The following is a 12,034-nucleotide window of genomic DNA, read 5'->3' on the forward strand; positions in this document are numbered from 1 at the left end:
ACCATGGACTATAAAACATACTTGTTCGCAGTTCTTGTTTGCAGTCAATGAGGTGGTTATTTTTTTTTTCAGTTCAGTTTAAAGCCCTTAGCAATGTCTTGTCCTGGCTATTCTAGAACTACTTTTATTCAGTTGACAGTTGTCTAGTGCACTACCTTACTATCCCTTTATCTAATCATTGGCTAATGGTCCCACCTTTATATCTGAAATAGGCAGGCAATTGTGTGTTGCTGTATTGTGAGGAACTCTCCTTTTCCCTGTGAAATCCCTGTTTTTTGCCCTCCCACACTATTTTTTTTTAAAGCTTTAACTTTTTTTTAAAAAAGTGGTTGGGACAAAAGGAGTGGTTTCAACATTTTTATGTTTTCTGTCTGTGAATACCTCTCTCAGCTGCAGAAATGCAGGGTACTGTATGTGGTTATCCTTTAAAAAATACAGCAGCAATTGTGTGTTTAACTGCATTACCTTCTGCTTAATTCTTCAGGGGGAGCTATGTTTAGTGCATATGCTTCAACTATGTGCTAAATCAGATGCAGGAGCATAAAAGCTTCCTATACAGACTTTTCTGACCAGGGCACTGTAGGCTAGCACAGTTACCCACTTCTTTATGTGCATGTGCGCACACACGAAACTGGAATGTGCTTTTTCCCCTCACCATTCTGAACCCTGTCCCCTTTATCCAGCCACTACTGCCTTCCCTCCCATCTCTTCACTTCCACCTACTGGATGCCAGGTGGTCTTCCTTCCCTCCTCTTGCACCTCAGAGTGATTTTGAGGAAGACCACTGGACTCCTGTGGTATGTCAGTACTTGGGGTAATCTTGAAATTAAGCAGGAACATAAAATGACTGAAAGCACTTCAATGAAAAATCCTTATCAAACTAAATGTTAACTGTATAAGTTACTGTTTGTGTGTGTGTGTATATACAAATAATAAAGCCTCTAAATGTATTAATCTGACACTTGTTAGTTGGCAGTGGGCTTCGTTCTAGAGTCATCTGTTGTCACTAATGAATTAATTGCGGTAAATGAGGCAGTAAGTTTTAATAGTGTGTGCTAACTTGTTACTTTTCCCCTCCATTAGGCTGGTAATCCTGGTGGTCCAGGACCTGGTGGTCGAGGAAGGGGTAGAGGCCAAGGCAACTGGAACATGGGGCCACCTGGTGGATTACAGGAATTTAATTTTATTGTACCCACTGGAAAAACTGGATTAATCATTGGAAAAGGCAATATATTTTAAACTAAAATATATTCTAACTAGAAATCATAGTACTTAACATTTTTGTGTAGTTAGTTATACCAGAAATCTTGGCAAAAAGTGCATTGATTTTTTTCAATTTAGTTTAACAATGTAATCACATTGTATCCATGTTGATTAATGCAGCACTAATTTCCTTTTTCTTTAGGAAAGAATGTTTTTTTTCTGGTAGCCATAGTAATGTGCACATTGCTAAGATTATTTAAATATAACAATAAGTCTGAAGTTTTTAAAACTAAAGGCTGAAATGTTTATCTCTCACCTTTTTCCAATTGGTGCAAGTGCGTGTAACTGTTCTTTAGTATGATCTTAATTTAGACTTTCCTTATCACACATACTGTAATTATGTGTCAAAAGAAATCTCTGCACTTTTCAGCAAAGATCTAATAAAATGAAGTCTCATTACTAAGATTTTTTTACCTTTACAAAATACCACAATTTATAGAAGATACTAGGCTTTGAAATATTTTAATTAAAACTTAAGATGTACTACACTGTCAAATGAGAGATTCTCTTTGATTGTTACCTTTGTCTTTTTTTACTCATCTGTAATGAGTCTTTCAGACAATACAAATTATTGATCTGTTGTAGTTCATCTTTTGACTTGGAATGCTAGTGCATGGTTTAAATGGATACAAGCTTGCATCTCCCATCTGAAAACTGTGTAGCTATTAGTGTTATAAGTAACATTTGAAATTACTGCAAATAAAGGAGACTAGAGAGGGAAATGTTCTTATCTTTTCAGTTAGTTTACTTGTGCACAGTTGGTAGCACTTGTTCAAAAATTAACTTCACTGTTGGTCAGTTGTATTTTCTGTCATTCATACTAACGTGATGACACCATTCATGCACTGCTCTGGAGGAGCTCAGGTATGTGCTCTTCAACAGACGGGGAAAAAATATTGTGGGGGTTTTTTTTGGTTTTTGTTTATTTTAAAGCACATTATTTGGAAGGCGGGTTTTTCGTTAGTCAGTTAAAATTAAGTGTCCTTTTAAATTGAAGTTGAGGTTCCTTCTTTTTGTTCATTCTGTTTTCCCTGTATTTTATCTTGTTCTTAGTATTACATAACTGGCAACTAAATCTTTTCTCCCTTCCTCTGGTTATTTTTACTTAATAACAAAATTTACTGATTTCTATATGCATAATTCATTTTATTGAACACTTCTGTGAAGTGTATATATCTGTTTATAATTTTAGAAATCTTCCTGTCTAATACTTTGTTACAGTTTAAATAAGTGACATGTCTGCATGTGCAAGAAAAGCACTATTCTATGACTTTCTTACTGAACTGGTTTTCAGATACTGATATTGTCTTGCAGTCTCTTTCCTTGGGGCTGGTGTTTTGTTTGCTTTTTGGTTTGTGTGTTTTTGGCTGGGTCTCTACTGTTTACAATATGTCAGACCCAAGGAAATATTTTATTTTTTTGTATACCATGTGTAACTGAAAAGAATAGGTTATCAACTCTGTAATTTAGTAGTTTACTTACTTCCTTGTAGATGGCTTTTGCTTATATCTTATTTAGTATGTAAGTTAAATGTCTTGCCATCAAAGGTGGATGTTTTGATTACAGGTGGTGAAACTATCAAAAGCATAAGTCAGCAATCTGGGGCTAGAATAGAACTTCAGAGAAATCCTCCACCAAATGCAGATCCTAACATGAAGTTGTTTACTATCCGCGGGACACCACAACAAATTGATTATGCTCGGCAACTTATAGAAGAAAAGATTGGAGTGAGTATTCGAAAAGGCATTTTTACTTGCTGTAAAGGCCCCCGGTACACTCATCCCTTATTGCTTCAAGTTACAATTGAGATAATACAGGAAGTTGAACTGAATGGCTGAGGCTGTTTTCTATTTCTTCCCTCTTTTGGGTTGCTTGTTCAAATGTTATTAACTGGTTGATAATAACTAAAAGTTGTTGTTAATCTGCATCTGATTGTAAAATGAGACATGTAAACATAATCACAGCCTAATTTTCACTCTTGATGGTAGTCTGAGAGGTGAAGGATTAAATGGGAAGAAGACAGAATGCAGTTTTTGCTGTTCTTGTTCTGTGAATAATGAAGAATTTGACAGCCTAGGAGACCAATTTGGGTCCACTAAACTATTAAGTTTTTTAAAAAGCTACATTAAACACTAACTTAGTTCTTTACAAACTCCTCTTACTCTCTTCAGGTAGATTTGTTTCAGTCATGGTTCATAATGTAGTCTTGCTGCTTTTTCTATTTAAAACATTTTTGTTTGCCTGCACATAGTTATAATTTCTTCTTGACTTTATTTTCACAGTTTTTGTGCATCTGGAATTTGTAATTAAGTATCCAAGTATGCAAACAGTGAGCAATTGGACTAAAAAACCTGTATTGATTTTTATACAATGCTCAGAATAGTTCATGCATAGTTTGGTAATGTTCTTTTTTTGCAGAGAATTGAACTGAAACAATATCCTTTGATTAAAAGTAAAACTTGTCACATTTAATTTTTCTAAATGAATTCTCTGGTTGAAATGAAGAATGACTTGTTTTATATCTGCATATCTTCGTTCAGAACATTCATATCCTCTGTCTTTTTTTTTTTTTTAATCCTACTAGTAAAGTTTAAGCCAGTGGTTGTCTAATTACTGTCTCTCAATCATCAGTTGTACGTGAACATAAAGACTTTTCTGGTGGTCAACAGAATGAAGTATTTTGATTTTTTGAATATCTTGATACATTAAACCCGCTGTTGTTGGTTATTAGGAGAGGTTGTCCATAAACAGTGTGGGTGTTGTAATGGCGTGGTCCTTGAGAACCAAATCAATGGGAGGAAGGCATTGGAGTGCTAGCTAGGAAAGAACTCCTAATGAATCAGCGCTTGGAAGGAAAAGTTTAGAGAACACCTGGGTGAAACCTTTTAGATGAGCTTCTATTGGAATTCAGACTTGTGTTTCCGGTGTGTGAAAACATGGGGGTCACTCTTCCCCCGCCCACTTCTTTCCTGTTATAGGGTCCAGTAAATCCTTTGGGTCCACCTGTTCCTCATGGGCCCCATGGTGTTGTTCCTGGCCCACATGGACCTCCTGGACCACCAGGTCCTGGCAATCCTATGGGACCGTATAATCCTGCTCCTTATAATCCAGGGCCTCCTGGTCCTGCACCTCAGTAAGTAACACTTCAGTTATCTTATTTTTTTTCAAAAGCTGATTCTCAAATTGGATTTCATTATAAGTGGCTCTTTGTCTTTTACAGTGGCCCTCCAGCCCCATATGCTCCACAAGGGTGGGGAAATGCCTATCCACACTGGCAGCCACCAAATCCACCAGATCCAGGTAAGAAATTCAGTCTTTTTATAAAAGGTTTTGTTCAGGCACACATTCAATGCATGATTGTACGTGGCCTGCTTTTAAAAGTGTGTTTTTTCTTTTTATTTATACGAGTAAATCTGAAAAGCTGTTTCTCCTTGGAATCTACTTCATTGATACCCACTTTGAATGTGCACTTCCACATATACCATGTGTTGGTGGTGAATTGTGGAAAATCAGTTGCCAGAAAAGCAGGACTATGCTTTCTTCTTGTTAAGGAAAGCATAACATTGGGGGCATGCATCCCAATTTCACTTCCGTTTTCCTAGTCCGTTGAATATCAGAATTATTTACAGTGTTGAAGTGAAGTTTTCTTTTCCCATTAAATTCACTTTCATTTTTGTCTTTGTGCCCATTTTGTTCAGAGAGACCACTATGTCAGATGCATTCCTCTGACACATTATGCTTCTGTGATCCTCTCTAACAAATAGATTTGGGGTTTTACATTTGACCATTGTCCCTTCTAATTTATTAGTGAACATGGTTTCTTACTATTTCTGCTGTAACAAAATCTTTTCTGAGTAAGTAGTGTTGATCCAGATGAAATTAAGCCCCTTAAATTGCTCCAAACTTCCCATGTTTCTCTTCCCTGTTTTGAGGGGTGGGTATTCTTCAGAACTTTCAGTCCCTATTAATTCTAATTTAATTAAAGTTGTTCCGGATCATCAGGTTCTGGGATTTCATTCTCAGTACTTAATTATTTTTTTCATAATCTATTCTGAAGTCCATCCTCTTTTAGAAATCTTCACCTGAAGAAACTTTGAAAATAATCACAGTCTCTATTTATCATCGTTGTATTGAGAAATTGGTGATTTTTTGGTAGGGTTGCTCTTCCAAGTGCAAACATCTTAAATTTTAGATGATAGTGATAGTGATGCAGTATTTTCAGTTTTGCATTGCCTTTTTTAAAACCTTGGGCACGTGTTGTTTGCAGAATATTTACATTTTGGCATGGCACAAGTATGATCTTGAGGCTCTGTTCCTGCTGTACAAAAGATTCATCAATAATCCCAGCTAGTGCTAGTTGAAAATTTTTCTCTCAAAACCACTTTTGAATGAAAATTGGATTTTTTTTTAGAAAAGAAAATTGCTTCTGTGGAAAAATGCCAGCTTTCAATTGAAAAACCAAACACGAGTAAATGGGAATATTTTTCAATTTTGGCTGCAATTTGAAATTCTGCTGTTTTATGGGAGTTTCAGGCTACATCTACACTAGAAGCAGTGCAACATTGTAGCTGCACTGATGCTGCAGTGGTTCTGGTGATGATACTCTTAGCTGACGGGATAGCTCTCCCGTTGGCCTAATTTCTCCACCTCCCATGAAGGGCAGTTGGGAAGAGAAGCTCGCCTGCCAACATAGCGCTGTCTAAACCGGTGCGAAGGTTGGGCTGAGTGACGTAAGTTATACCGAAGTAAATTCTAGTGTAGACAAGGTCGTAGTTTATCTCGTTCCCTTTCTGGACTGTAGATTCTGGGCTACGCTACAGCTGGGGACACCTATGATGTGTGGATCAACAGGAGACTGTGGTGCAGTTTTGGGAGATGCAGTCTAACCAGGAGCCTGGTCTGTAGATAATAGGGGCATGAGGTTCTTTAAAACTTAAATTCTATGAGTCACTACAGCATTTCCAAATCGAAATTTTGTTTTAAACCAAAAAAAAAAAAAAAAAAAAGCGGGGGGGCTTTCAGTTATTCACCAGAAGTCAACATTTTTGGCGGTGGGAGTCCATTTCTGACCAACGCTAGTCCTGACCCAGTAATTCTAATGATGGAGAACTTTTGGCCATCTCTGCTGTGAGCAGAGTTCTTTTTCTTCATTTTACTGGTCTTTGTCAAGCATTCTTCAAATTCTAGTTTTCTGACATCTGTAACAGCACTGGAGATGCACAGATGTAGTAATTCATATAAAAATATCCCCATCTTCAGTTCTTTAAAGCAGAGCTATTCAAAGTAATTTCTCTGTTACAGTTTCCTTTGATGGGGCTAGAGAGCACTGTAATCAGTTTACATCTATGGGTAGCCCAATTCTTCAAACTTTCAATAAATTAATGTGTGAACTGCATGGGAGTGCAGAAGCAAAAGAATGACAAACCTTGATCTTGGTGTTTGTATTCTCTCAGTAAACATTCAGTGTTCAGTCAAGGAGTGACTCAGTGTATAGTTAGGGGTGGTATTAGGATGGTTCAAGTGTTAGGTTGGTACTAGCGTAGAGATCATAGGATCAAACTGAAATTTTGTAATTGATGAACTGGACTATAATAGTATCAGCATTTTAGAATAAGTAGGAATCAGTGGACCAGATCCTGTCCCTTGCTTTGCACTGTTCTGCAGCCACAAAGCAAACTAACTGGCTACACAAGAATTCCCCTGGTACTGGGGGAATGCCTCGATGGTAGGGCTGGCATAGCAGCTCCTACACTACCCCCTTTCAGCATCCCTTTCACCACACCCTCCAAAAAAAAAAAAGTTAACTCTAAGTTGTTCCTTGGGACCAGCCAGGTCAGAGATGCTTGTTTGTTTGTTTGTTTTTTGGGGGGTGGGAGGGTCTTAAATCTCCTCCCTGAGATCTGGCCCAGTGTTTTAAAATACTTAACTTTAAAATTCTTATATTTAGAACATGCTGTTTTAGTGCTGTGTGCATTTTCAGTATTTGGCTTTCATTTTCTTTTAGTAATGTTTTATTGTTTTCTCCTCTGCTCTACCCCATTAGTTCTCTCCAGAGCACCTATGTAATTTTTTCCATCTGTTCAGTTTGTGGTGCTCCCTCACTGATTTTGTCCATGGGTGCAGTTTCAATCATCCTTTTCCCATATGCTTAGTTCTGTCTTGAGAATCCCAGTTGTAATTTTTTTTGCCTCCAACTCTGTTGATTAGCCACCCATGTTCATAAACAGGTATCCATAAGCTTCAAGAACACACACCACATTTGCTGCTGAGCCACATGAAGTTTTCCAATCCTTGATGTACCTGAAAGCTTCTTTTGCAAACTGGTGGTGTAATTATCTTCATGTGGTTCAGCAGAAAGAGAAAATTGTTCCTAAAAGGTGAATGTGGATAAATGGGAGAACCAAGAGGACTGGAAGCAAAGACATTTGAGACTCTAGCTATAATTAAAAATAATGGATGGAAGGGAAAGAGATGATCAGATATGTAGAAGGTAGGTGTAACAGTGGTAACATGGTTTACACCTTTTAACAGCTAAAACTGTAAAATTGCCTGATATTCATAGCTATGCAAGGATGGGCATTCAGGATCTTGGGACACTTGTTGCATATTCCAAGTGATTAACACTGTCTTTAATGTTTAACAGGGAAAACAGGTTAATTGCAAACTTATTTAAAAGAATGAAACTCCTTTGCTAAAACCATCTCACTATATCCATACTTACCCCCAAAATGATGCTGTTAGTGTGAGATTACATTGGGAAAACTTTTGTTGAAATTCTGCAGAGTTACGTTGATCAAAACAAAAAATGTCCATGTTACAGTGCCATGGACATTTTAAATACAAAAAAATTAAAATCTTTGAATTCCTGAACCACGCCTCTAGCAATGTAAATTGTATAGTTAGGCTACTAAAACACCCATAGGTCAGCAATATTGTACAAAAGTACACTTCGTAGCACATATGTAATTTACTAAACACCCAGCCATCCCCCATGACAGATTGTGTGCTGTAATACGAAAACTTGACAATGAAGTTGACTTGGTTAATGTGATAACCTTAGCTCAGAAATTTTTTCATAACTTCCATTTTTAATGTATTTGTGTTTTAGTGTAACCAAATTCAGTTGATCTTAATGGGTTAAAATGAATTACAATATACACATAGCTACGGTAAAAATTAAGTATTTCATTAAAATTTCTCAGAAGACAAATTAGGAATGCCAGAAAAATTCTTGATCTGTAAGAATTTTTTTTTTACAAAGCCTACTGCTTATACTATATGAGAGTGATGGTTTATTTCTCAGGTAAACCAGGAACAGACCCCAATTCAGCAGCATGGGCAGCTTATTATGCTCACTATTATCAGCAGCAAGCACAGCCGCCACCTGCAGCCCCTCCTGGTGGACCACCTACGACCCAAACTAATGGACAAGGTACACAGATCAATCTGTTACAAGGAAAAACTGCTCATTATTGAAGGAAAATAGTGGACCACCTAGACTTTTATCCTGTAAATGTTGATTGGGTTCTCCCATACAAGGGCTAATTTATTGCAAATTAGCCTATTGTGTTGGAAAAACCTTACTTCTAATGCCAAAACTTTAAACTTGCAGCTTTGCTTCAGGTTCATGAGTGTTAGGGATAACCTTTCAAATGGTGGCAAAGAGTCCTGTGGCACCTTATAGACTAACAGACGTATTGGAGCATAAGGTTTCGTGGGTGATACCCACTTCGTCTATAAGGTGCCACAGGACTCTTTGCCGCTTTTACAGATCCAGACTAACACGGCTACCCTTCTGATACTTTAAAATAGTGGTTCTCAACCAGGGGTACCCATATCCTGGGGGTATGCAGAGGCCTTCTAGGGGATACATTAACTCATCTAGATATTTGCCTGGTTTTACAACAGGCTACATAAAAAGCACTAGTGAAGTTAATACAAACTAAAATTTCATACAGATAAAATGAGAAAGTAAGCAATTTTTCCATAATAGTGTGCTGTGACACGTCTGTATTTTTATGTCTCGTTTAAACCAATATGGGAGTCCAAGCACAAAGTCATACCAGTTTAACTAAATCAGTATAAAATCACACCGTGATTTATATCTGTACAACTTTGTGTGTGCACCTGGTCTAAAACATTTTAGACTGCAAGTGGCATTTGCACAGTATGTGAGTGTTATAGATTTCTTGAATTCTTGAAATTTAAAGTATTAAGTTTTGAACTAATGATTATGTACAGTTTTGTTATTTTAGCATTAGCTAGTAAATAAGCTTATTTTTATAGTGTGTTGTAGCAGATTAATTGCATTCATAAGTAAATTATATGTAAATATTTAAGCCATTTTTTGTTTCAAATTAATTAATAGCTGGATGCTTGGAAATGTTAGTATACAAACATTTTGTTTAAGTATATAACTAAATTCATGCATTATTTTATTTTTACTTCCTATAAATCAGGAGAACAACCAAATCCAGCACCAGCAGGGCAGGTTGATTACACCAAAGCTTGGGAAGAGTACTACAAAAAAATGGGTATGTTATTCATTTTTGGTTTGTTAAAAAAGTAGATCTTTGTAAGGGGAAAATGGTGTTCACGTTTGATTTGGCAGAGTTTTAGCAATAAAAATATAACTGTTTAATGCCACAGTCAATTGGCTTAGGTTCTTCTATTGTAGTAATTGAGCACATTGTGCCAGGAAATCTTACTGTAATTAAAATGTTATCTTTTCATTGTGCTATCAGTCAGCAATGGGCAGTGTTCCACATTCGGGGAGGGAAAGTGTATATTTCTTCTTAAAATTCCTTTACTCCCTAGCTGGCGTTGAGGAACAGATGTAGAAGTGTTTTTTTGGTTTGTTTTTTTTAAGCAAACATGATTTCCAAAGAAACTACACTGTGTAACATATGAAACATCCCATATTTAATTATTGAGTGGCAAAGTAGCATTATTTTTTTAATCTTTTTCAACTTAAATACAAATTTTTAAAAAATCTTCCAATATTTGGAGTTCATTCTTTCTTTTATGTTGCCTTTGGGAATCTGGAAATTTGAAGTGTGTTTTATAAAGTTGTTGTATATCTTCCTGGTTTGGAAGTTCATCTGTTTAACATTTGCTCTTAGATGACCACTTTTATGTCTTTTTATTTTTATTATTGTCTTTTGTTTAGTCTAGTTTTTTATAACAAAGCTTGCTACAAATGAATGCCATTTCTATAGGTTTTATATGGCATGTCATATTTTTTAAATCTGTTATTAGTTGTGCAACAGCTAAGTGCTATAAACTAAATCCTACAGCTAGTGCTTGTTCTTAGCTTTGACTAGTTTTTTAAAATAAAAGTGAAACTTGTGGTTCTTTGAAGGGATACATGTTTCACTTTGCTGTTCAGTTGTCAGTCATTTCTTTATTTCTCCTTTCTTCAGTAAAGAAGGAAAATTTGGCACCGATGTGTCAGACCTGCCAATAGGTGCTAATTCACTTTTCTGGGTCATGACCTCTTCTCCCATTTTGAACATAATCTCGTTCATGAGGCTCAGCCATATCCTTAGGCATACTGCAGAATTCCTGCTTCTGGCCATGCAAATAACAGCAGCTTTGATTTCTCACTTTTTCCATTATCATACTTGTGTTTAAAAAGGCAGACTTGGAGTAGCAGTGAGCAGTATTTCTCTTCTTTTCAGTCTTCATCCAGGGGCAGTTTTTAGGGGCATGGTGCACCAAATTAAAGCACCCATCAGTCTTCTTTACCTCTATTTCTTCTTTTCCTGAGCATGATGTGCAGTTGTGACCAAATGGAGCAGGTGAACCATTTAAGAGGTCTTCCATCTCCGGAGGGGGAGTTCTGTCGCAATTCTCCCAGCCTAAAAGCACTTTGCCAAAAATGGGCTCAGATTCTTAACGTTGGTTGGGCTTTTCCATTCTTTACCTTAACCGCTCAGACTTCTCTTCAAGGGTGAATCAGTCCTATTCAGATCCTGTTTAGTGCCTGTAAATCTACAGTCCGGTCAATGCTTGCTGATCATGGATTTTTCCCATTAACTCCTTCCCCATTGGTCCAGTCCACGACTAAGGCAACAAGCTCAAAAGTCTCTTCTCACATTCTTAAAGTGATAATTGCAGTCCTTGTCAAGAAATCTGGTATTTATTCTAACTTGGTTTCCCTCCAAAGGAGGATCTAGGCTCCTTCAAGGACCTTTCCCTTCATTTCCTTACTAAGTGCATATCAGATGATGAAGGGCACAGGGGCCCAGAGCATGGTTAAGTCCTGAAAAAGGGACCAGTTCTCAGATGGGGGAGAAAGATAAGGCAAAGAATTCCAAAAGGGCAGAACAAAGAGGAATTCAATAGTTGGGAAGCATTCCAGATCCTTATCCTTCTCTTCTAGCTCCAGCTGTAGTTAATCTCATGAAAGGAGTACTCTTGACTTTAAACCTTTGTAACCCTGAGCTAGAGAACCAGAAGAGGTCATTTCTCCACAGACATGTTCAAGGTAATGGGCAAGAAAGGTGATTTCCCCATTGAGATCCATCCAAAATGGAGGATGAACAATTGATATCCAAGGGCAAATATTATTCAGTATTAAGTCAGAATTTGCAGTTCCCCTTCTCTTTCTTCAAAGAGGTTGTAAGGGAGGAATGGGAGATCTCTGACATGGGGAAGAGACTGTCCGCAACAGACTCATGACTCAGACAGTGGGTACTAGAGCATAGCAAGACAGTGGGTACTAGAGCATATCAGACAGTGGGTACTAGAGCATAGCAAGAATACTTTG

The 12,034-nt window shown here is 37.2% G+C and overlaps 1 protein-coding gene across 15 annotated transcripts in view; it reads left to right on the forward strand.

Annotated features, from left to right (window-relative positions):
• FUBP1 (far upstream element binding protein 1) overlaps positions 1 to 12,034 on the forward strand; it is a 66,085-nt gene that overhangs the window by 15,737 nt on the left and 38,314 nt on the right. For all 15 annotated transcript variants that reach the window (XR_012669714.1, XR_012669713.1, XR_012669712.1 and 12 more), the window contains 6 exons: positions 1,084 to 1,225; positions 2,830 to 2,990; positions 4,242 to 4,396; positions 4,484 to 4,563; positions 8,567 to 8,695; positions 9,723 to 9,797. Coding sequence is in view for 10 of the 15 variants with exons in the window: in XM_075131712.1 (XP_074987813.1) it covers positions 1,084 to 1,225; positions 2,830 to 2,990; positions 4,242 to 4,396; positions 4,484 to 4,563; positions 8,567 to 8,695; positions 9,723 to 9,797 (742 nt within the window). In the remaining 5 variants the exon portion in view is untranslated. The remainder of the gene's footprint in view (positions 1 to 1,083; positions 1,226 to 2,829; positions 2,991 to 4,241; positions 4,397 to 4,483; positions 4,564 to 8,566; positions 8,696 to 9,722; positions 9,798 to 12,034) is intronic.

The sequence above is a fragment of the Caretta caretta genome, chromosome 8 (genome assembly GCF_965140235.1).
Source record: "Caretta caretta isolate rCarCar2 chromosome 8, rCarCar1.hap1, whole genome shotgun sequence".
Classification (NCBI taxonomy): domain Eukaryota; kingdom Metazoa; phylum Chordata; order Testudines; family Cheloniidae; genus Caretta; species Caretta caretta.